This window comes from Oryctolagus cuniculus, chromosome 13 (assembly GCF_051225735.1).
Source record: "Oryctolagus cuniculus isolate XC-2025 breed Fujian yellow rabbit chromosome 13, ASM5122573v1, whole genome shotgun sequence".
NCBI lineage: Eukaryota > Metazoa > Chordata > Mammalia > Lagomorpha > Leporidae > Oryctolagus > Oryctolagus cuniculus.
In genome coordinates this window covers 41,681,296-41,705,603 of record NC_142879.1, presented here as the reverse complement: position 1 = coordinate 41,705,603, position 24,308 = coordinate 41,681,296, and the positions used below count along the sequence as shown (strand labels likewise).

The 24,308-nt window shown below is 45.0% G+C and overlaps 1 protein-coding gene and 1 long non-coding RNA gene across 4 annotated transcripts in view; one reads left to right on the top strand and one right to left on the bottom strand.

The window, feature by feature from the left end:
• The window catches only part of LOC149122567 (uncharacterized), a 37,871-nt gene extending 31,727 nt beyond the window's left edge, over window positions 1-6,144 (bottom strand). For 2 of the 3 annotated variants that reach the window (XR_016219684.1, XR_016219686.1), the window contains exon 1: window positions 5,874-6,012. This is a non-coding gene — a long non-coding RNA (uncharacterized LOC149122567). Of the gene's footprint in view, window positions 1-5,873; window positions 6,013-6,052 lie in introns of those variants that run through there. The other variant, XR_016219685.1, reaches the window with a different exon arrangement.
• The window catches only part of ITGA8 (integrin subunit alpha 8), a 192,194-nt gene that overhangs the window by 146,503 nt on the left and 21,383 nt on the right, over window positions 1-24,308 (top strand). The window contains exons 25-27 of the mRNA XM_002717427.6: window positions 783-941; window positions 13,006-13,134; window positions 19,424-19,537. Of these exons, the coding sequence (XP_002717473.3) occupies window positions 783-941; window positions 13,006-13,134; window positions 19,424-19,537 (402 nt within the window). The remainder of the gene's footprint in view (window positions 1-782; window positions 942-13,005; window positions 13,135-19,423; window positions 19,538-24,308) is intronic.

The following is a 24,308-nucleotide window of genomic DNA, read 5'->3' as shown; positions in this document are numbered from 1 at the left end:
AATGTGAATTAATAGGCCACCTAATAAGCAAAAACAATTATATATTGGTTTATGGATCATTATAATTACCAGAACTGTAGGGAGAAAAAAAAAAAAAAAGAAGATCCCTGCCAACTTTGAAGTGAGTTTTTAAAAACTACAATAAATTTAAATGCGGTTAGTGTTTTGGGCAAGCTGTTTTGTGTCCCCTGAATGTGAGATTCTTGTGTGAAAAATGTCCATCTCTTTATGAGATGTGGCCTTTCTTTCCTTGAGATTTGTTGATGAGAACAGAAGGGGCCCAGCTTTGTCGCGCGCACTCAGAGTGAACTGTGCAGAGCGCAGACCAGCTTTGGCACTTGATGGATGGCCATTTCTCCAGAGGGTGAAAGAGAGTGCATCGCATATGGTTGCAATTGACAAGTCAGTAGTCAGGCAAGAGGAGGCAGATTCAACGTAAAGGGAAAAAAGCCCTAAGTCTTAAAATCATATAATTAAAATTGTATTTCTTGTACTACTCTTAATATGCATTCACAGTAAATATGACAGTTATTAGACATGGTTAATATGGACTTCACTAGGAAATCCACTCTAAGAACTTCACAAATTAAAGAGTTCTCTAAATGCCTGCACACAATACTTTTAGATCTCTTGTCTGTGTAAATTCTTTCCTATTTTCCGCAGCCATAGTCATAGTCTTAAAGGCAGCAATATGTTTTTAGAATGGATACAGAGTAAATGGAGTTTGATGTCATCTCCCTCTCTTGTGCTGTGCTAGTTTAGAGTGTGTCGTTTGCTTGCAGCTGCACAATATTGGACCGAGCACCATCAGTGACACCATCCTGGAGGTGGGCTGGCCGTTCTCTGCGCGGGATGAGTTTCTTCTCTATATTTTCCATATTCAAACTCTGGGACCTCTGAGGTGTCAAACAAATCCTGATATCAACCCACAGGATATAAAGGTAGGAGTGTGGTCTAACTAGTAGCTTTTTTTTTTTTTTTTATGGTAAAGAAAAAATAAAAACAATAGCTTGTTCACCAGGAAGAAAAAAAAAAAAAAAAAGCAAGGGGCAGGCAGTTGACCAGAAAGAAGAAATGCCTGAATCCCATACTGGAGTTCCTGGGTTCAAGGCCGGAATCTAGCTCTTGACTCCAGCTTCCTGCTAAGGCAGACCCTGGGAGGCAGCAGTGATGGCTCAAGTAGTTGGGTTCCTGCTACCTGTATGGGGGACCTGGATTGAATTCCCCGCTCTTGGCTTCATCCTGGCCCAGCCCCAGAATTTAGAGGTATCTGGGGAATGAACCAGATGGGAACCATCTCTCTCTCTCTTTCCTCCTGTTTCTTTCCCTCTCAAATAAAAAAAAAAAAATTAAGCAAAATAATTATGTTACTTCAAACATCATTGATTAGACCTTTTCTTTTAGTTTTATATTTAAAATATCAAATCTAATTTAAAATATCACTGCTAGTAAAATTAAATTTCTCAGAGTGTTATTGCTTGTAGTTGTGGTGATCTTCCATTTATGTAGCCCATTTCAATATGTACTTTTTATACAAGAGCATTCAAAAAGTTTATGGAAAAGTGGAATTGACAGTACAAATTCTCCATGAACCTTTTGGATTCCTATATATGGTTCTACTAGAAATGCAACTGAACCAAAATCATAAATAGACATGTCATGTTTTTAAGCATTGGTATAAAATGCTATTTTTAAAACCTTTTTGGTATATTGCCAAAAACATGAGGATCTTTGCCAAAATGGGCTCTTCCAGCTGTTGCCAATAGCAAGTGGTGAAATGTAAGAATATGCCAAAGGCCATCTCAATGCCTGAGAAGTCCTAGACTGGAACGTTCAGGACCCCATTCTTTTGTGAACCTTACGGAGAAGCCCAGAACACTGCTACTCAAACTCTTAAATCCATCTGCATCTCAAGGCAGGTGGGGAGGGGGTGGTAGCTGTTAAAATGCAAGGTCCAAGGAGGGGCCTGAGACCCTGCCTCTGTGCAAGACCTCACCTCCTGTCCATGTGCCTGGTCTGCTGTCCACATAGTCATTCACAAGGAGCTCAAATGTCCAAGGAACTGATCCTATTCAGAGGAAAATGTACACTTGGCTTGGGTTCCCCCTGGGAAGGAAATTAATTAATTACCATAGCTCTTGGAAATGTCACATTTGTATGAAAACAAAGACAAAAGCTTGTTGATCAGATGTCATCCTCGGAGGGGAACTGCTTTCCAGAAGGGAGGTTTCCCAGGAGCTGCAAGGGCACCGGGTCTCTGTTGGGCATGGTGCCAGCAAGACTTCCTGAGACAGACACAGTCCCCAGCACGCACATCTGCCCCTGCCCCTGGCTAGTGGCACTGGGTCATCACATGCTGAAAGGCTCTGTTCACAGGGAGGAAGACTCAGATGGGGCTCAACAGTAGAGGACTTACAGGGCAACAAACCTCCTTCTTCATGGGAAAACCATAAGGAAGGCCACTTGCATTATACAATATTACTTAAAATACTTCCTTCTTGGACTTTTTCCCCCCATTTCCTCTTTCTTTGGTTCTTATTAAGATGCTTTTAATATCTTCGAGGATAGCAGCTTGTTAGAAAATAACATCTTCAAATGTTAATGTATAACATTTAAACTTAAAACTTTCCCATGTCCTGTCCTGTATCTAACATATACTAGAGATATAAATACATACACTGCATCTGACCTGTAGCACAGATTCTTGCAGCCCATGGTTATGCACAAGGTTTCTGACTCTCATGAATGCAATGTTTAGTTTGTATCTGACACTATTTATATGTATTTGTATATATTATATAACTTGTTTAATGTGCACCAAGTTGGTTGTAATTTATTTGTTTCTTTGAGGCAATTTAACAATCATTTACAGTGATGGGACAGTTCTAATAGATAATTTGCCTTAAGACCTGACAGATTCATGCTAACCCAGGGGGTCATATATAGTAAGCACCTGGCTAAGTGTGCCCTGCTACCCAGTTATACTTTTTTTTTTTTTTTGTATTTTTTTTTTTTTGACAGGCAGAGTGGACAGTGAGAGAGAGAAACAGAGAGAAAGGTCTTCCTTTGCCGTTGGTTCACCCTCCAATTGCCACCGCGGCCAGCGTGCTGCGCTGATCCGATGGCAGGAGCCAGGTGCTTCTCCTGGTCTCCCGTGGGGTGCAGGGCCCAAGGACTTGGGCCATCCTCCACTGCACTCCCTGGCCACAGCAAAGAGCTGGCCTGGAAGAGGGGCAACCAGGACAGAATCCGGTGCCCTGACCAGGACTAGAACCCGGTGTGCCAGCGCCGCAAGGCAGAGGATTAGCCTAGTGAGCTGCGGCGCCGGCGAACCCAGTTATACTTTTAATACTTGTGATACACATTGATTAAAAATCTGTCCAGAGCTAGTAATTTTTGGAAAAGATTTGTGTACTTGAAAGGCAGAGTGACAGAGAGAGAGGGAGATAAACTGATTCACTCCCCCAAATGCCTGCAACAGCTTAGGCTGGGCCAGGCAGAAGCCAGGAGCCAGGAACTCCATCCATGTCTCCCAGATCGGTGACAGGGGTCCATGTACTTGAGCCAGCTTCAGCTGCCTTCTTGGGCTCATTGGCAGGAAGCTGTGTCAGAAGCAGAGCAGCTGGGACTCAAACCTGTGCTTTATTTTTATTTATTTATTTTTTTTGACAGAGTGGACAGTGAGAGAGAGACAGAGAAAAAGGTCTTCCTTTGCCGTTGGTTCACCCTCCAATGGCTGCAGCCAGCGCATCGCATTGATCCGAAGCCAGGAGCCAGGTGCTTTTCCTGGTCTCCCATGGGGTGCAGGGCCCAAGCACCTGGGCCATCCTCCACTGCACTCCCTGGCCACAGCAGAGAGCTGGCCTGGAAGAGGGGCAACCAGGACAGAATCCGGCGCCCCGACCGGGACTAGAACCCGGTGTGCCGGTGCCGCAAGGTGGAGGATTAGCCTAGTGAGCCGCGGCGCCGGCCTCAAACCTGTGCTTTAATATGAGATGCTTGCATCAGCACTGGCAGCTTAACCCACTGTGTCATAATACTAGTCCCAGGCTAGTAATTTTTAAAATGTGATCTAATTATGTACATTTCCTAAAACTCTCCACCTATGGAAATTGTAAGATTTGACTGCAATAGGAAGTAAAAATGCCCTGAAACTAATAAAAGTTTGTAACTTCTGAGTTCATTGGAAAGTTGAAAGATTCTACTTTAAGATTCTCAAAGTACCTTAACCATGTCCCAGAGAACACAAAAGAAACTTTATCAACAGATTTTAAAAATCGACAATTAGTATTTTTACATCAGAGTCTATAGCTGGAGCTGTGGTGTAACAGGCTTAAGCCTCGACCTGTGGTGCCCACATCCATGTGGGTGCCAGTTGGAGTCCTGGCTGCTCCACTTCCGATCCAGCTCTCTGCTGTGGCCTGGGAAAGCAGTGGAAGATGGCCCAAGTCCTTGGGCCCCTGCACCTGTGTGGGAGACCTGGAAGAAGCTCCTGCCTCCTGGCTTTGGATCGGCCCAGCTCCGGCTGTCACAGACATTTGGGGAGCAAACCAGCAGTTGGAAGACCTCTGTCTCTGCCTCTCAAATAAATAAATAAATCTTTTTTTTTTAAAAAAGGAACATTAAAAAAGTCCTGGAAAATAATTTTCTTTAAAAATATCCAATAATCCCTAGTGGGGGCTGGCATTGTGGCATAGGGGAAGGCGAGCAGCCGCCAGCTTTGTGCTCTGGGACTTCCAGCATCTGGAGCCCTGCGCAAAACCAAACTTATCTCCTGTCTAGATCACTCATTCTCAGGTTGTAATACCAGCAAATGGACGAAGGCAGGTCCGTTCCACACTCCCTTCACGAGGAGAGTGATGGGCAGGGAGAGCCTTTGAAGCATCCGCATCCCGAGCCGTCCGTGTTCTACCAGGCCTTCTCTGAGAAGCCCCAGGCCCTGCCCACCACGGCCTGGCGCAGGGGAACTTCCTGAAGTTGTGGGATCTGTCCCCCCACCACATGTTCCTCTTCCACTCTTCTACTGATTTCCTTTCGGTCAGATCTCTCTCATGGTCAGATAGGCTTTTTCTGCCAACTCCCTCCCTGGGGCATTCTCATTTTTGCCCCCTTACAATCAGAAGACATCTCCCTTCATGGCCTCTTCCCAACCCCCTCACACACTGCTAAGGAAGCTTACTGATAAGACAAAATTCCAAATTTCCCTAGATGCATCCATTCCAAGGAGCCAGTGCCTCTAACACTAAGGCCTTCAAAATATCCCCTGCATCCCTACAGTTGCCTCAGACTCGGCTATCTCCATCTAAGTAAACCAATTTCCACCTAAATACCAGCATTCGACGTAAAGGGCTTAACACACTGGGTTTGTTTTTGTTTTTAAATTACTCATCTGGCAAGAGTCCTGGGTATTATTATTCTTTATTACAAATACACAGTTTTATGGCATGAAAGTCATACTGAGGATTAAGTAGGTTTTTTTGCGGACTGGCTTGAGAACTCAACCACCATTTCAAACATCATTTCTAAGGAGAAATGCGTTCTGAATGCCAAGCATCTAGCCTGCAATACAGCCCCACTACAAATAGAACGTGCCTTCCAAATGCAACAGAAGCCTCCAATTTCAGTAAATGAGGTACAGTTTTCCAGGCTATGTCCTCAGAGTCTGAGGAGGGGACTGCCTTAGTCAGCCACCACCACGACCATTCTGCTACCTGCGGCTTCTTTAGGAAACGGTGGCCAAAAGCTGTCACTGACAACCACCACCTCACTCGCTGCCCAGATACAGGGCGGTGGTGACCAAACTTGGGCAGGGAAAGAGGCACACACACACACAGGTATTGCTAGAAATCAGTGCCTTTCTTCAGTACCCATACCTGCTTCTTGTCAGTTTTCGCGAGATGTACTCAGCCCGGTTTGTCGATGTTCAAATCTCAGAGGCTGGGGGTTCAGGAACAGCAGAGTGAGCCGCACAACCCCTCATCTCCCCATTCGAGGAAACCAAGCTCCCAGGGAAGTCAGCACAGGACGCGGAAGTGCCAGGCTTGTCTCCTACCTGCACTTTTGCCTCCAGGTGGAGCGGTTGCTGAGTTGGAGCTTCTGCTCCAAGATGGCTTCCCCTCCATCAAGTACGTGCACCTGTCTTCTATAGCCTGCGGGATGTAAGCAGACGCCAGCTTCCTGGGCTGGGTCAGAGGGCACAGTTTCCACTCATTCTCCCATCGAAAAGGTTTTGAAACATCAACTGTCTGCAGCATTTGAACCAATCCATGCCATCTAATTTGTTCCAGATCCTTCTTGGAATAAAATTTGAGAGCTGAGTGCAATATTGCTCAACTCTTCTAAAGGCAGTACAATAAGGATTTCAAACTATCAATTTTCTTATTTTGCTGGGCTTGGGTTTGGAGGGTCCTTCAAACAAGCTATGATCTTTAGATAAGATGAGGTTGAAAATGTAAACCCTACTCAAACCTAACGTTTCATAAAAAGCAAAAGTTTTTTTTTTTTTTTTTAATTGGCATGATTTTGTGCTAAACAGCCCAGTGTGAGATGCTGAGCGTACAGGCTATGGAATGTGGGCTGGGACCTCAAAGAAGACAACAAACGGGGTACTCAGATGCAACCTGTGCTAAGATCATGGGACAGAATTCTGGGCCTCCGTTCAGGAAACAAGAATCCTGAGGTTAAAATGAACAAGACTAGACTGGGAAGAGCTGAACACGAGAGCAACCAACCCTGTGTGTAAAATCTGTCTCTGGAGCCACGGAAAGCAGGAGGTCGCCGCCGAGAGCCAGCCTCTTGAACAAGACCAGTCCCACAGGAAGCACAAATTACAACCAGAGAGCACAAATGGGAAAAGCAGAAACACGGAACCAGCTCATTCGTCAAGGGTTGCAGTCCTGCAGGCCGGTTTTTAAGATCCACGGGCACGCAGACAGTGGCTTGGCTTGGCAAATTTGCATAGTTTCGTCTTATCCCTGAGAGTTTTTTCTTCTGTCATAACTGCCTCTGGTTGCTGGATCTCATTACTCAGGGTGTGGGGACACTCGTTATGCCTAGAACTGCAGCTCCTCTTACACACACACACACACACACACACACACACACCTGTAAAATCAAGACATAACAAGGAAGAAAATCATTTAGTATGTCTTTCCTATTAACTGTTGATTTCTTCTTCATTCTTTTAGGAACTGTTACTTACCCCTTTAATGCTCAAACTTCTGCTATGAACTTTCCTTCCAGAAAAAAACAACCCCAGTCTTCCTATTTCAGAAGCTCTGACCAGGAGAACAGTAGCTGATACTAATTTTCTTCCTTTCCGGTGGTGATGCTTTAGTGACAACTTGCGCTCCTGAACTTGGCCTTTCCGTCCTGCCAGATGTGGCTGTCTCTTACAGGGATGCGCCCTTGGAGGAATTTCATTCATCTTTTCCTCTTCTCTGTGAGATGGCTTTTTTTTTGGACAGGCAGAGTGGAGAGTGAGAGAGACAGAGAGAAAGGTCTTCCTTTTCCATTGGTTCACCCTCCAATGGCCGCCGCGGCCAGCGCGCTGTGGCCGGTGCACCGCGCTGATCCAAAGCCTGGAGCCTGGTGCTTCTCCTGGTCTCCCATGGGGTGCAGGGCCCAAGCACTTGGGCCATCCTCCACTGCACTCCCTGGCCACACAGAGAGCTGGCCTGGAAGAGGGGCAACCGGGACAGAATTCGGCGCCCCGACCAGGACTAGAACCCGGTGTGCCAGTGCCGCAGGTGGAGGATTAGCCTATTGAGCCCTGGTGCCAGCCTCTGTGAGATGGCCTTTCAGGTGCCCATTATTTTTTTCTTAAAAAGTAAATGCACTGTGTCCAGAAACTAAGGAAAGCAGAAACATCCCCATAGAGTGAGCTGATTCTTTTAGTTGTGCCTTGCATGAACATTTCAAGAAGTTTACCAAAAAAAAAAAAAAAAAGTGGGTTTTTTTCCTCTACCCACAAATCCTTAACATTTATGTCTTAAAGAAAATTACATGGTACACTGACCCCCTGGGCTTTTCTCCACTTAGATTTAATTATAGACAAAGAAGCACATAGGAATAGTTCCCGTTTCTTGTGTGCTGGGAATACCTGAAATCCAGAGAGAAATTACACACAAGAAAAAGATGGTATGCATTGCTTTTGTTTGGGTACATGTTGCCCTTTATCTTATTTAATCCAGCCTTTTTGTGCAAACGCTGTATTTCCAACTGTATTGCACATCCTGTCTGCACAGTATCCTTTTAATCCATAAATTTAAACCTAAACCAAGTAAAGAGTTTGGTGGAGAGTTATGAAAATAGAAAACTCCTGTTGGGTTCAACTTCTGAGTAGCAGCTGGAGAAAGAAACATATTTACTAACAATTATATCCTTATTGCAGAAAGAATGTGTCTGTTGTTCTGAAGATGATGGCTTGGTGTTCAGCACCAGCTTCTCCCAGCATTTAACAAATCGTGCTCTGAACTGAGTGTCTGCCTTACAAGAGTGCTCAGAGGTCAGCCTCCTGACCTGCCCCTCTAATGATTTCAGATTCGGCAAAAAAATGACCTGTAGGTTCATGGCCAGTCTAAAAAAATAGACTTCCAGTGTAGTTTACATTTCTTGGATAATTTCTTACTTGTTATTTTTTGTTTTGGTTTTTGAAAAAATTGCTGGGATGCCATCTGAGAAAACTCACTTGCCAGCTATTTGATGACTTTTTGACTGCGCTGTTTAAAAGGCAGCATTCCTCTATTTGTAAACCTGTGTTGCCAAAAGAAAGAACCAGGTTCTGTCAACCCCCTGCTTCATGATGCACTTCTTGCCTAGCTTGGAGTAATCCGGTGTTCCACTGAGAGACCACTTAGATACACCCAATGGGTGGGCTCTCTGCTTGGACACAGTCCACATCTGTGGAGAGCTCACAGGAACTGGAGAATTTTCTTCTCTTTGGACTATTGTTTTATTTTACTATTACTGCTACTACTTCTAATAATAATAGGCTGTGACTTGGGAAAAAGGTATCACTCCCAAGTTCATTCCAATACCTTTTTTTTTGTAGTTTGGTTAACTACATGAGCTTCTGTCATCTAATTATCAGCAACTTATTAAAGAAACCTCCAAGTGAAAACAACAAGTGCATACAAAAGGTGCATGCCAGGAAACACCCAGGAGATGATGGTTTCCACCATCAATCTGTGCAAGCTCAGCTCTCCACCTCGTGCCAGGAAGACTTCTCTCAGGTGCTCCCTCATTACACATCCTTAGCACTTGTTGGCTCTCCTCCTTACTGGGCTCCGGCTTGCCGTTGTCCTGGGATGTTTCCGCTTTGCCCTCTGGCTGCTCCGCCCCTGGAATGTTCCACTCAGCATCCTTGTCACCTGCAAGTCACTGTTTTCATACCCTTCTCACTCTGTGTTTCCATTAGACTTTTCCTTCCTTGGTATGAGCACTTTCCCTGAGACAGTTAACCTGCCCCACTCTCTAGACTGCCACCATATCTTCTTCCTGCCAAGCCTGGAGTCCATGAGGAGTGGCTCAAAATACCCTTAGCCTCCCCCTTTCAACAGCCTTCCAAGCCCCTGCCCGGAAAATGTCGGTCATGCACAGGTCCACGGTCCGGCTTCTCCACCCCTTGGCTGGATGGCGCCATTCATTGCTTGTGGATGGTGGAAAGCACTTCTGGGGAAGTCTCCTGATCTGATGATCTCTTCTCGCCTCCCCTTGTTGGCCTCTCCTTGCACCTCCTATCCACTCTCTCCAACATCACTGTTAGAGAAAACCTGCAAATACGAGAATCTTCAAATGATGCAATTCCCTCTCTAATCCCCTCCCCGCCCCACCTGCCTTCTGATCACCTCTCTCCATCCTCAACTCCCTCCCAACGCTTTCAGAGGAAGGAGCGTTCTTCCTCCAGCGCCAAGTGTGGCTTTGCTACATCAAGTGTCCTGTTTCCTGGATCTTCAGTCTCTTCCTCTCCCTGAGTTGCCTCCTTGGGTCCCATGAAGGTCTTCAAATTTCCTCCATCTTTGTAATCGATAGGAAGCAAAATAACTTGGCCCTATATTCTCTGCCAACAATGGGCCCCTTCCCCCCTTCCATTTATAGTCAAACTGTACTTGCTATCCCTACTGCCTTATTTCTCATTTATTCTTTTTCTCTTGTAACTTTTAAATTTAAATTTTCATATTTAAAAATGCCAAACATCCATCATAAGAATATACAAGGCAATACATACAGAAGAAAAGTTTAAAACTTTAAATCTCTAGTGTGTTACCACCAATTTAGTGTTATGTTTTCTATTTATGCATCAATTTATTTTTCCTCTTCACCCATGAGTACTGTGTGCTGCCAATAGATAAGTCTTCTCTTTCAAAATCCAAACACCATTATCCTACCTAAAAATAAATGGACAAAACATCTTGCTATCATGAAATCTCTATCACTGGAAACACTTTAATGACTACTCTTCTAGAGTTTTTTCTATTTATACTTATGCAATGTAATTATATAACAAGTTTTAATAAAAAATACAAGTTAACATATATGCTATTACATAAGCTGTCTTTTCTCCTTACTAATATCTTACATCTTTCTAAATTAAAATATAGCTTTATATTATCACTTTAAAAATGTCCATTAATCTTTTGTATTAATATAATTTATTTAACCAGTAACCTGTACAATATGCCCACAAAGTTTTAGGTTACTGCCTTTCTCTCTATCATAAGTAACATTAAAATTGTTTCTAATGTTCTTTATCTAGAAGACAAGATACATTGATCCGTGAACCATGGACAGTTATAAGGAATGATAACAAAGACATGATCATAAGTTTTCAAATAAGTGCTCATTTACCCAAACCATTCACTCTCCAGTTGCTGCAATTCAATTTTCACCTCTACCAATCCCCTATGTAGAAAAGAACATCCATAATGTCTGTTTTTGAAGAAAAAAAATCTTATTTATTATTTATTCAGGTGTATGTGGAGAGCAGAGAGAAAGAGAGACCTAGAAATATAGAAACAGTGCTTCCATCCCCTGGTTCACTCCCCAGATGCCTGCCAGAGCCAGGACTGTGCCGGCCAAAGCCAGGAGCCAGCAACACTCAATCCTGGTCTCCTGTGTGGATGGCAGGGACCCAACCACCAGAATCAGCATCTGCGGCCTCCCAGGGTACCTTTTAGCCAGGAGCTGGAATCGGAAGCAGAGCCAGGTCGAGAACACAGCAGTGAGCTATGGGGTGCAGGCATCTCGAGCGGCGTATTAGCCACAGTGCCAAACGCCTGCCCCATGCACAATGTCTTGAAAGACAAATTCGGTGAATACTTTTGGTCCTCGCCCTTCTTTTCTCCCCTGCAGGATTTGGTGCTCTTGATCACTCCTTTATCTTCCCGATGTTCTGTTCCTTGGGCTTTCCCGGATCAGCTCCTACATCTGATTTCCCATCTGAGTTTTCCTTGCTGCATCCTCTTCCTCTGCCTGCTTGCTGATAGTTCCTGGGAGCTTAGCCGTGACTCTCTGCTGCTCATTTTACGTTTTCTCTTTGGGCAGCTCAGACCAGTGAGCAGGCAGCTGTGGCTCAGCCTGAAAGGCACTGAGACAGAGGCTCGGGGAGCCAGCTGGGCAGTTGAGGAGGGGCGAGCTGTTCTGCAAGTAAGCAGGGAAGCTGAGGGTGAGGGGCTCCTGGTGAGAGCTGGAGAGCACGGAGAGCCCTGTGCGTGCCGGGGTAGGGAGTGTGGACTCGGTCTGTTTGTCCGGGCCCTTAGGACACACTGAATGCTATCATTCCTTCTTTTGTCCTACACCCTCGACTGCAATGTATGAATTTCTTTTCTCATCACAGGGAGATGAATGTACCATCATTGCTACCGTGTCTATTCAGGGAGCCTGTGAAAGAACACTTACCCCTCAGCACGGGAATGGTGGGGAGGGGTGCGGGGAGGGCGCAAAATTAGAGTTCTATATTCAATTGGTCCAAAATGAGGAATGTGAACAGGGTATTAGATGTGATTTGCTGGAACTCTCAAAGTATTTATTCAACCATCAGTGGTACCCAACGTGGAGCCTGAGGTAAAATCATCAGTTCTAGAACACTTGCAAAAGAAACGTGGGCCTGAAAACAAGCTCAGGACAGCACAGAGTGCATAATGCACGCCTTGGAGAAGTCTTTTCATTCGGAAACGGTTGTCTCCTGAGGGAGCCTTCTCCAGAGCACAGGGTGGGGGCTCAGCCGTGCACACACTGGGTTCTCCACCAATGGAGCTGTTTCCCCATGGCCGGCCCCTCACTTTTCTACACTTTGTTTAAAGATTTATTTTATTTATTTGAAAGACAGAGTTACAGAGAGAGGTAGAGACAGAGAGAGAGGTCTTCCAAACACTGGTTCCACTCCTCAGATGGCTGCAATGGCCAGAGATGCACTGATCCAAAACCAGGAGCCAGGAGCTTCCTCCAGGTCTCCCACGTGGGTGCAGGGACCCAAGGACTTGGGCCATCTTCTACTGCTTTCCCAGGCCATAGCAGAGAGCTGGATCAGAAGAGGAGCAGCCGGGACTAGAACCGGCACCCACATGGGATGCTGGCACTTCAGGCCAGGGCGTTAATCCACTGCGCCACAGTGTGGGCCCCTCTCTGTACACATTCTAACCAGCCCCACTACAGAGAGAGGGGAAAGCAATATAGAGAGAATGATAACTCAGGCCTGAAAAGGCAGCTCCATGTTTCCTATCCTTAAGGGAAAATTACTTCTCCTTAAAACCTTATCCTTGTAAGATGAACTTCCCAGGATGCATTTCCCGTACTTCATGAATTCCAGGGACAGGGTGGTGGTAAGGAGTGTCCCTCGTCAGTGCAGGTCCCTGTGCTGTTGATCATGCTGCAGGGACATCACAGCCTGTCTGAATTCTCAAGGGAATCCAATGCACTTGGACTCAAACTGCCTGCAGGGCAAGACTAGTGAAAAGGCAGCAGCTCTGTATGCCATTGTATGTGACTCCTGCCTTCTGTTTGCAGCCCGCTGCCTCCCCAGAGGACACTGCTGAGATTAGCGCCTTCCTGCGAAACTCCACCATTCCTCACCTTGTCAGGAAGAGGGATGTGCCCATGGCCCAGCTCCACAGACAGGCCCCCGCCAAAGTCCTGGTGAGTCATTCCCGTGTGCGCAGCACCGCAGGGGAGGGTCGGGTTGGACACACTTCCCAGGGGTAGGTGCTTCTCACTTCCGGTGTTGTTCTCAGTCTCCTCCAAGGCTCAGATGTGCCCAGCCTTTCCTGGCAGTGCACACTGTGAGAAAGCAGAGTCCCTTTTCCTGGAGCACTGAAGAGCACTTGCAGTGTAACCTCCCCAGTCGTCTAAGCCTGCAGTGCGGCCACTCACAGAAATGATGATGCAAACATCACATGTGACCTTTCACCCCTTTCAGAAACATACGGCTTCCATTGTTTGCTGGTCCACAGACTTTGGGCTGGTGCACCTTGGACAGGCGCCATCCTTCCAATGGGCCCAGGAAATGGTGCACATGTCCCTGAATCTCACAGTCCTCCACTTGTCCAGACAGGCAAGAATGGTGTGTTGAGGTCTCCTGGCCAACCCCCCGGCAAGTCAGAGCACTGAGCGCTGAGTAATTCTGGAAGACTGAGCCTAGCCTGCCCTCGCATTCCTGAGTCAGTGTTTTGGTATCGTTCTACTCAGACCAATGCCATTTACAGAGCTGTGTCACCTCTCTAAATATTTATCCCTTTCCCTGACAATATTGCAAAGGCTCAACGTGAGTGTTAAGGTTCAGTTCATCTGTGTTCTACAGACCAGCTCCATAAACAATTAGGAAGCTACAACCACACTCCTAACAGGTCACCTGCAAACCCAAGAACCACATGAAATGGCACCCAGAAACCTGGGGCGGGGACACACTGAGAACTCTGTGCCCCAGCACTGGGGCTGGGGTCAGCGGCCCAGCAGGTACTTCCTGCCCCAAGGCCACGGTGCAAGAGCTCAATCCAAAACGTTTTCTCACGTGGTGATGCCAAATCCAGAGCCACAACCCCAGCCAACAGGTATCCATTCCAAGAGGCAAACCGGAGGGAGCGACCTTGGGGAAACAGCACAGTATGGAAAGGAAGGCGGTGGCACCGCTGCGAGAACACCCTTAGCCAAGGAGGGCGACGCTGCTGTTTTTCCAGGGCAGCAGTCGCTGCGCTCCGTGAGTTGGGAGCCATCAAACACCCAAGCCCGTGCTGCTTTCTTGCTCTGTATATCCTGCGTTCATCCCAGAAATGTGGGATTGCTTCCAGGCTCGTCCAGGGACACCGTGCTCTGGCCTCTGGGACACTGTCTTGTTCCACTTGTCTACCAAGTGGAAAGCCAGCGGGACAGGTGGTGTGTGTGTTTGGGTTTGCTGAGCATTTTTGTCCTCCAGGCTGCAGCTCAGTGCCTGGTTCATTTGTGGACTGACTATGTGGATGATGCAGTGAATGAACTCATCAAGCTGCCTCCTAATAAGTTCCTAGAGTCACCTGCAGGCTGCCTGTGGTGCCCCAGCTGACATGTTCTTAATCTTCCTCCCTGACCCTAATGTTCTAAATCTTAAATCCAATTCTAAGCAAATGACATATTGCAAGCATTTTAAAAAATAGTGTTGAGGCTGACTGGATTCACGAGCCCACCCACCTGCTGAAGTCAGATACCATGGCTGTTGCAGTCATCTACAAGGAATAAAATTACTCTAGCCAGTTATGACGCTGAAATGATTTGAGATGGGTACAGGAACAGATCTATGCCGGAGAAACGGAATCCCTGGTTTTAGTATTTGTATGACTGAAAGGAGTAATAATAAGCTTAATTTACAAAAGAGGAGAATTGAGAGTTGGAAGGGATTGACAGAACATAAAATGCAAAATGATGATAGGAGCGAATGTTAACAATCACTTCCCCCTTTACTAAAGCAGAGGACTCAAAGAGTATCAATAGCATTCCACTCTTAGTTCAATTAATGGAAGGAGGTGTGTGGGGGTGAGGCAGAGGCAGGGAAGTTCTAATAAAAGAGGTCATACCCAGGAAAGATAGATGAAATGGGCGGATCTAGGCAGTCACAGAGCAGCCATGAAGTCATCTGCCTCACGCTAAAGAGGCACTAGGAGAGAAGAGTGCTTCATTCTGCTTCATAATCCATGGGCTTGGTACACAGTTCCAAGATCCAGATGAACACCCTCTGCCCACAGGCCCCGCCTTTCCCTGAGTGCCGAGCTCAGCTCACTTCGCCCACAGGCTCCAGTTTGAGTCATCAGATGATACAGAAAAGCGTGTAAATTTTGAGGAAGACAGATGGGATAGTTATTGGGGAAGTGGGGAAGTCCAAAATGGACTTTCCTTCTATTCTTGCACTTCTGTACCTTCTTGAATTGATTTATTAGGAAAACAAGGAGGGAGGATAGACACTGAGCCTACAGTGAAGACATTTCCCTACGATGCCCATGTGCCCTGTCGGAGTCCATGCATTTGATTCTCTGTGATGGCTCCTGACTGTATGCCCTGCTAATGCAGATGCTAGGAAGCAGGTGATGGCTTCCTGCCACCCACATGGGAGACCTGGATTGAGTTCCCAACTCAGGCCGTTATAGACCTTTGAGGAGAGAACCAGTGAGTGGGAACTCGTGTGTGTGTGAGTGTGTGTGTGTGTGTCTCAAATAAAGCATGAGAGCTTTAAAAAAACTTTAAAAAATATTTTTAAAACTCTGATAATACTAATCATTTATTTCAGTCCAATCAAAGAAGATAATGCCGCATGGCATTAATCATTGCCTGAACGTTCTAAACATGTTGCCCGCCCCATGGCTCACCTCTGCCTAGTGATAGGAAAGAGCCACCCAAAGAGAGGATGTTAGGGTGAAATAGACACAAATTTCAGTTCTGCATCTCATGGATATGGCTTTCAGGAATTAGAGTTTGAGTGTGCGAAGATGAGTAACTTCTGCAGATGGAGGCAGCAATGGTTACACAACAAGGTGAATGTATTGAATGCCCCTGATCTTTACTCTTAAAATGGTTTTATTGGTTTTTAAAAATGAATTTTGTCTTAAACAGTCTTTGACATTCACCTATGTAATTATGTAAAAAAAAAAGAGTTCAAACATAGAAATAGAAAAGTATAATCAAATCTAACTTAATCAGTTACATTTAAATCAAGTAAGGAGTGCTTCTTATGACAGAAGCCTGTAAAAATCTATGACAATTGGCAGATTATGATTCAAGTAACTGTAACTTTTATGACATAAAATATTTTCAAAACATGAGTATTAATTTATCTTCAATAAATTAATAAAAGTCTGCACATTATTATTTTTAAAGGCTCCTAAGGAACTATAGATCAGAAAACAATAATTGACATCTATCAGATTGAAAAGCCCGCAGAAGAACCAGTGTGCAAACCCATGTATAAGTGACAATTTGAGGAATCAAGATTCAGATATGTCTTTCAACCTCCACTTCAGTGTGTGTCTCATGAGTACAGTAAGGTAGTAGAGATCAATGACTAAAGTTGTTTTGAAATTATCACACTTGGATTTTAGGATTTTTTTTTTTACTTTCATTGTTTCTCAATTGAATGTTTTTGACATAATTTTTCTCCTCTTACTACTACAGAACCTTATTTTTCCGCAGATGATGCCAAGGCAATCGTTGATTTCCATATCTGACTTTCACTCAGATTTTATTTGCTTTCTCTCTCACTGGTTAAAAAATGCAAATCAAATGCCTCCCCATGTCCTCAAGTCAAAACAACTCTGGAAAGAGAGTGATTATGCAGAGTTTATTCTAAAATCAAAAGCTAAATAAGACCTCCTACAGTTTTTGTTTAGTTAAAAACAACTTACTGAATCACATTTCTGATTAGGAATTTGAAAGTGCCAAAAGCCAGCATCCTGTGTCAGGATCATAATTTCCAATTTGCATAGGAAAAATTTGTATCTGTAGCACTGAAAGATAATTCCTCCTCTGCCTAAGAATATCCCTGTCCTTCTGTCCTGGGGCCCTGCTCTTTGCCGTTGCCACCTCCATCCTCTCCTCTGCAGACTTTCCTCTTTGTCCCTGCGGGTTTACGGAGGCCTTCTCTTCCTTAACTGCTCTTCAGCATTTGACCCCATTGGCCACTTCTTGAAACTGACACATCCCTTGGCTTCCCCAGAAAACATTCTCCTGCTTCTCTTCCCACCCTTGGCCAGCCCCTTCTAGAATTTCTCATGCACTCCTCTTCTACCCACCAGTAAGTGGTCCTGCATATCTGGATTCATCTTCACCTTCCATCTTCTCTCCCCTTGACTTTGCTCTCTTCAAGGAAATTCCTTGCATGTGATCCTATCCCAGTCATTCCATCTCAGCCCTCCCTTACTGCACTCAAGATTGATTCCTCTGGATATCTGGTAGCCACCCCAGACCCAGAATACCTTTGCTCTTTGCTCCATTACTCCTCTCCCAAATGTGTCTTGTCCTGAACCTCAAAGCTCAGAAATACCAGCACCCATCCATCCAGTTCCAACCCAAAGATCTCCCTTCACCCTCCTCTTCCCTCATCCCAAAGTCCCATTAGTCACCACCAAGTAGCTATTCTACTCATTAAGCTCTAAAACTCACCCTCCTCTTTCCTTTCCCACTGTCTCAGTTCAGGCTCTCAGCATTCCTCTCTTGGCCTCTTAGCTCTAATCATCTTCATGCCCATCACTCCCCTGTATCCACTCCTCTGGACACACCATCTGTCTCCCTAGAACACTGACTTGGTCAGACTCCTAGATTTAGTCACCAGGCCCCCTGGTGACTTCTGAAAAAAACTCTCGGCTGCTTAGCACAAATGGGAAGATTCTTCTCTCCCTAGACTTTCTCTCTTTCCTGTCTGATTTCCATCTGTCTATCCCACCTCCTCATACCCTGCCCTCCCCTCCCCTGAGGACACCCTCAGGAAAGGGCGTTGTACAGGAGAACTGTGCCAGTCAGGCCATCCTGGCTGACAACGCTCAGTCTTCAAACCTCAGTCCATGCATCACCTGCTCCAGAATCTGCCAGCAGAGCCGACTACCAGGAGGTTAGCTGTTTCCCAGCTCCCCCCGTTGGCCTCAGGAAGATGGGATTTCCAGTGTCAGTGTGCAGTGTCATTCATGAAACACAGGCAAACATAACACTCCTCACAAGTGCCAGGAACTGCATAGCTTTGAGAATTCTTTTTATTTTTTATTCATATAAAGAGAACAGATATCATGTATTTCATAGAATTCTAAAAAGATAACTACACTTCCAGCTCTCCCCCTACCCCCTTTCATTTTTTCCTTTCATGTTTGTAATAACACACTTTGAATTTACTTTATATTCACAGTCTTAACAGGCACCTCAGTACCCAACTCTAGTTATCCAGAATAGCCCAGTCACCTGTATTTGGAAATGTCACAGAGAAATCTAGTCTTACAGGAATTTAGCAGATATTTATTAGCAATCACTTTGTCTTTAGAGAATTCCGAGGTTCTAGAAAAAAGTCCCCATGGTAATGTGTTCTTCAGGTTATTTTGTAGCTTGGGTTATTCATTGAAGTGAACTGCCTCAACCAACTACATCACATAGTAGCCAGGAAACTGGCTTTTACGGAGCACGTATATCCAGTGTCTGGAAACTGAGACATGAAAAATGAGTAGGCATGGTGCACAAGATAAACTCAGATCAGTGAGGGGAGTACACTTGGAGAAGTGTTTTGTGTATGGCACACAGAAAATGCTTTGTAAGGTGTTACTTCATTCCAAACTGCGATCCAACTGGAAAATACAGTTTGACAGGCAGAATGTCACCACCGTGAAACTTTTCTAGGACCATGGAATCACATATTAAAGGTTATCCATTATAATCTGGGAAACCCTACAGACTGGCTTAAAAACCCTACAGACTCACGACTGGAACTCAAGGAAGGACCTGTTTGGCAATCAGGGTGTAATTTGGACAAAGAGAAGAAAGCTTTGGACAAGTGTGTATCAGCAGGTCAATGACATTGGGTCTTTGCGATAATAGGTTTAGGACCCTTCCTCTGCAGCCCTTTCCAGACTGCTCTATTTGGCATCAGGTATCGTGAATGTCTTTAGGAATCTCCCAGAGTTCTGAGAAAGTGAAACAGAACCTTTCATTTACTGCTGCAGGAAGATGGTTTCGGGTTCTTAGGAAAGCGCTTACATTGTAAGCTGTTCTTTATGTTCTACTTTATCTCTATATTACCCCAAAGCTGATGCATGATTACCACTGAACCATGCTTTCTCTTGATTACTCCAGTGTATTTGTTCTCCGTAATTTGTTGATAAGGCAGTAATTCCTGGGGAAATAGAATGTAAGTAAGTAGATTTTAGTGTTGATTCTCTACCACAATTCAAAGTCACTGATGTGCTGTTGCCACCGCTGTTGTTTTTTGCAGAACTGCACAAATATTGAGTGTTTGCAGATCTCCTGTGCGGTAGGACGACTGGAAGGGGGAGAAAGTGCAGTCCTGAAGGTGCGATCACGATTATGGGCTCAGACGTTCCTCCAGGTAATAAAGCACACAGAACTCCCACGCGCCACTCACAGGGCACGTCTTAACAGCTCATCAGGAAGCTTCTTTTTTTCCTAAAGGATCTTATTTTTACTTTATTATTTTTTAAATTTAAGTTACACAATTTTTAATCTTTTGTAAAGTTAAATGTTGGTGTGAGTGTTCAGCCTAGTGATGAAGACCCAGGTTAAGACACCTGTGCCCCCTATCAGAATGCGTGGGTTCATTGCCTGGCTCTGGCTCCTGACTTGAGCTTCTTACCAGTGCAGACTGGGAGTCAACAGTGAAGGCTCCAGTACTTTGGTTCCTGCCACCCACGTGGGAGACCTGATTATAATCCTGGCTCCCAGTTTTGGCCCCAGCTGGGAGCTGTTGAAGACATTTGAGGAGTGAACCAGCAGTTAAAAATTCTTTCACTATCCCTCTCTCTTTTTGTATCTCAAATAAATTTAATATTTTTCATTTTTTAAATTAAAAAGCTTTAAAAATTTTTAAAAATATTTGTTTATTTACTTGAAAGTCAGAGTTAAAGAGAGGCAGAGGCAGAGGGGGGGGGGGGGTTTCATCCGCTGGTTCACTCCCCCAGATGGCTGCAACAGCTGGAACTGTGCCCATCCAAAGCCAGGAGCTTCTTCCAGGTCTCTCAAGGAGCCCAAGGACTTGGAGCATCTTCCACTGCTTTCCCAGGCCACAGCAGAGAGCTGGATCAGAAGTGGAGGAGGTGGGACTTGAACTGGAGCCCATGTGGGATGCCAGCACTGCAGGCAGCCACTTTACCCACTACACCACAGCACCAGCCACAGCTTTAAATATTTTAAAGTAAATTTCTGTAGGGAAGTTGAGCCAAGATCAGTTGATCAACTTTCCCGGCAGGTGAGGACAATTTAGATATCTGAAGTCCCCAGGATCTGAGTTAAACAAACATGTTTAGCTCACTGCTGTACATTCAGTGCCAGGCATGGAGTAATTCCTTAGTTAACTATTAGTCAGTGGGAAAGCAATTCAAACCATGTGTTCAGAAAAGTAAAAATAGAAATCAGTTTGGAAGGGAAATGAGAAATTGTTCTAGAAAGTTCCTCCTGTCAAGTGGTTCTGCCACCAGTGCTTCAATGAGGACTGCCTCTCAGTATGATTCATATAGTGCTGAGTGCTTTGCCTCATCTGTCCTGTGGTATCCCACCCTGTGGATAATTCGATCATTCATTGTGTGCAGCATCTTAAAAGTTGAAAATCTCTTATACTAAGAAAATGAAAATTTCATTTTGAAAAGAACATTTCTTTAGGCATTACCACTATTGTAGCCTTATTATGTGTGGAGGATTTTTTTGGAAAGACTAAATTTAAACTTCTACCATGTCTGTGCATATGTCAACTAGAAAATTCATTTGCTTCATTGTGCCATAAAAACCAAATGGTAAAATCTTTTTAAGTGTGGCTGCTATAAATATATAAATTTGCATCTCTAGATTTTCATGTTTTCTTGATTAAAAATACTTCTATAATCTCACTTAATTTTGTTTCTAAAATAAACACAAGGAAAATTGAAGAAAAGATTGTTCTGTAGGTTTTTTTTTTAACCCCAGCAGCACTAACATTTTAGCCTACAGAGTTCTTGGTCAGAAGTCATCATGTGCATTATGGAATGTTTAGTAGTAGCCTGTCCTCTCCTCAGTGGACGCCAGCAGCAGCCCTATCCCAGTTGTGACAACCAAAAATGTCTCCAAATATTGTTAATATCCCATTGGGGTCAAACTGTCCCCAGTTTTGAGCCATTGACTTAAGAATAAGCGCCCAATTTATTTGATCCTTTTTGCTTTTTTTTTTTTTATCCAATTATTGATTCATTTATTCACTCAGATATTTATGGGTCACCTGCTCTGTGCTTCTGGTTACAGGTGAGTCAGCATGAGTAAAGCAGACACAGAGCTCCTTTATAGAACCACAGTCTCAGTAGAGGGGTCAGAAAATGAGCAGATAAACAGATGCGGAAGATCTGTTGAAACAGAGATGAGTACCTGGAAGAAAGTGAGTCAGGGTAGTGGGATAAGCAGTCGGGAAGTGGGCTGCTTCTGTAGGCAGGGAGGTGACCTGGAGCTGAGCTCCACGTCATGGGAAGCCCCACGGGCAGAGTCCCAGACAGAACAAGCAGCAGTGCCAAGCCTCTGAGGCCACACACTTTTGACATGCTCAAAAGAACAATGAAGACCAGCCTCTGTCGCCACAGAGGTGGCGGAGGAATACCAAGGAATTATACACCACGGCAAGGAGTCTGGATTTTAGTCTAAGTGCCATGGACGGCCACTAAGGAAATTAGTCTACAAAGACATGTGAATAAATAAACTGATGCATAGGCTCACAAGAGAATGCTATCCAGAAACAAAAAGGAGAGAATTAGATATGCATTAACATAGATGAGTCTCAGGAACACAATGCTGAGTTCAAAGGGCAAGTAAAGATGATTGAATCACATAAAATTCAAAAGCAGGCAAAACTTTATAGAGACAAACGAAATCAAAGCAGAACATTTAGCGGGGCAGTAAGTAGCCTCTTGGGGTGTGCCCAGTCAGGGAGGAGCACGGAGGGTGTCACTTTAGGCAGCCGTAGGCATGCAGATGTTCTCATCGTGTGTAACAAATGGTGACATCTCCATGTTCAATAAAACAGCTGTTACAGGGTGGTACTGCGAGCACCGAGATGGCTGGGAAATTTGTGCAGTAGTCCCAAAGGATATAATGGTGGATTAAACTGGGGTGGAAGCCGGCGCCGCGGCTCACTAGGCTAATCCTCCGCCTTGCGGCGCCGGCACACCGGGTTCTAGTCCCGGTCGGGGCGCCGGATTCTGTCCCGGTTGCCCCTCTTCCAGGCCAGCTCTCTGCTGTGGCCAGGGAGTGCAGTGGAGGATGGCCCAAGTGCTTGGGCCCTGCACCCCATGGGAGACCAGGAGAAGTACCTGGCTCCTGCCATCGGATCGGCACGGTGCGCTGGTTGCAGCGCGCCGGCTGCGGCGGCCATTGGAGGGTGAACCAACGGCAAAGGAAGACCTTTTTCTCTGTCTCTCTCTCTCACTGTCCACTCTGCCTGTCCCCCCCCCCCAAAAAAAAAAAAAAAAAACTGGGGTGGGACAGTGGAGCAAGGGAGATGAGCTGAGTCAGCATTTATTTTGAAGGGCAAACCTATGTTGAATCTATTGTGAGAAACTGAGGGAAAGGGAAGAATCAAGAATGACTCCATTGTTTTTTGCTTAGATAGTTTCGGGAGAGGAAACCAAGAGTTCTTCACAGTCCTACAGTTCTGATTCTGTTACCTCCTGCTATGTAGCAAATTTCTCTGCAACCTAGCAGCTTAGAGCAACATGCATTCATCCCATCACTCTGAGAATGAGGAATCGGGCTGTAGCTTGGCTGGGGGTTCTGGTTCACATCTCTCCTGGGGTTACAGTTGAGAGGGCGGTGGGCCTGCAGAACCCCTCACAAAGGGGAGTGTGGTACTTGCTGTCAGCAGGCCTGTGTGGCCCTCTCCATGGCGAGGCTTGGTGTCCTCACACAGCCACTAGCTTCCTCCAAGCAGGCAAGCCAGGAGAGAGCAAAGTGGCAACTGTGACTTTGGAAGTCACATTCTGCCATTTCCAGTTTCCTATTGCTTATGCACCTCAGCCCTGTATGGGAGCAGCCCACACAAGGGTGTGTGTACCTGGAGGCAGGAATCACTGGGCGGGGGCCATGATGCACTAACCACAGATGCACTAACCAATTCTTTGATTTCCCTCTTTTAGAGGAAGTTTATCTCAAAGCAAACACTATAAATCCCGTTTTTCTCTGGTTGGATTAAAACTAGCAAGAAAGTATATTATGATCAATAAATTATAGTTTTCTAAGGCCAATGTCATAAACTATCACAAACTGATTGTCTTAAAAAGACAGAAATTTATTCTCTCACAATTCCAAAGGCCAGAAGTCCAAAACCAAGGTGTTGGTTCCTTCTGGAGATTTGAAGGGAGAGACCATCCCACACCTTCCTCTTACCTTCCTGTATTTGCTTATAATCCTTGGCATTCACTGGTTTTTCCATACTTCTGTCTCTCCTCCCTCTTTCTGATCTGTGTCCTTGTGTCTTATCCTTTCCTGTCTCTTTGAAGGGCACTTTCACTGAGATCAGAGCATAATCTATTCACAGTATAAACTTATCTCAAACCCTACCTTAATTACACCTGCAAAGACTCTTATTCCAAATAAGGTCAGATTCTAAAATTCTGCAGAGACGTGGAGTTGGGCAGGACGTGATTTCAACCCACTAAAATCAACAATGCATGCCCACTCTATTCCATTTTGCCACAGTATTGGTGTGTATTTTTTTAATCTAATAGATATGCTTCTTAAAACACTTCACTCTCCTTAGTAATATCTGGGGAAGTACCCTGAGTTTCAGATGTTTATGTTATGACTCCGTTGTCTTTCTGTTCGCTACTTACTTTTTTCATCTATTCTCAGACACATCATCACTAATCTTGGGCAAAATTTTGAACCAGAACCAAGTGAGTGTAGAAGCTTCAGAAGTTCTGGTAAATATTGGCAAACGTTTATTTGTGAACATATGGGTGAGAATGTTTTTGGATTTTATATCCACCCATTCACGTGTGAAGCTGCCTGTTAGGAGAGTGGCATGTAAAAAACTACAGACTCACAGTAAAATGAAGTTCTGGGAGTGACGATGTGACTTACATTAGAATCTGTAGTCTCTGTCTTTGTTGACTACCAAGTCAGGAAGCAGG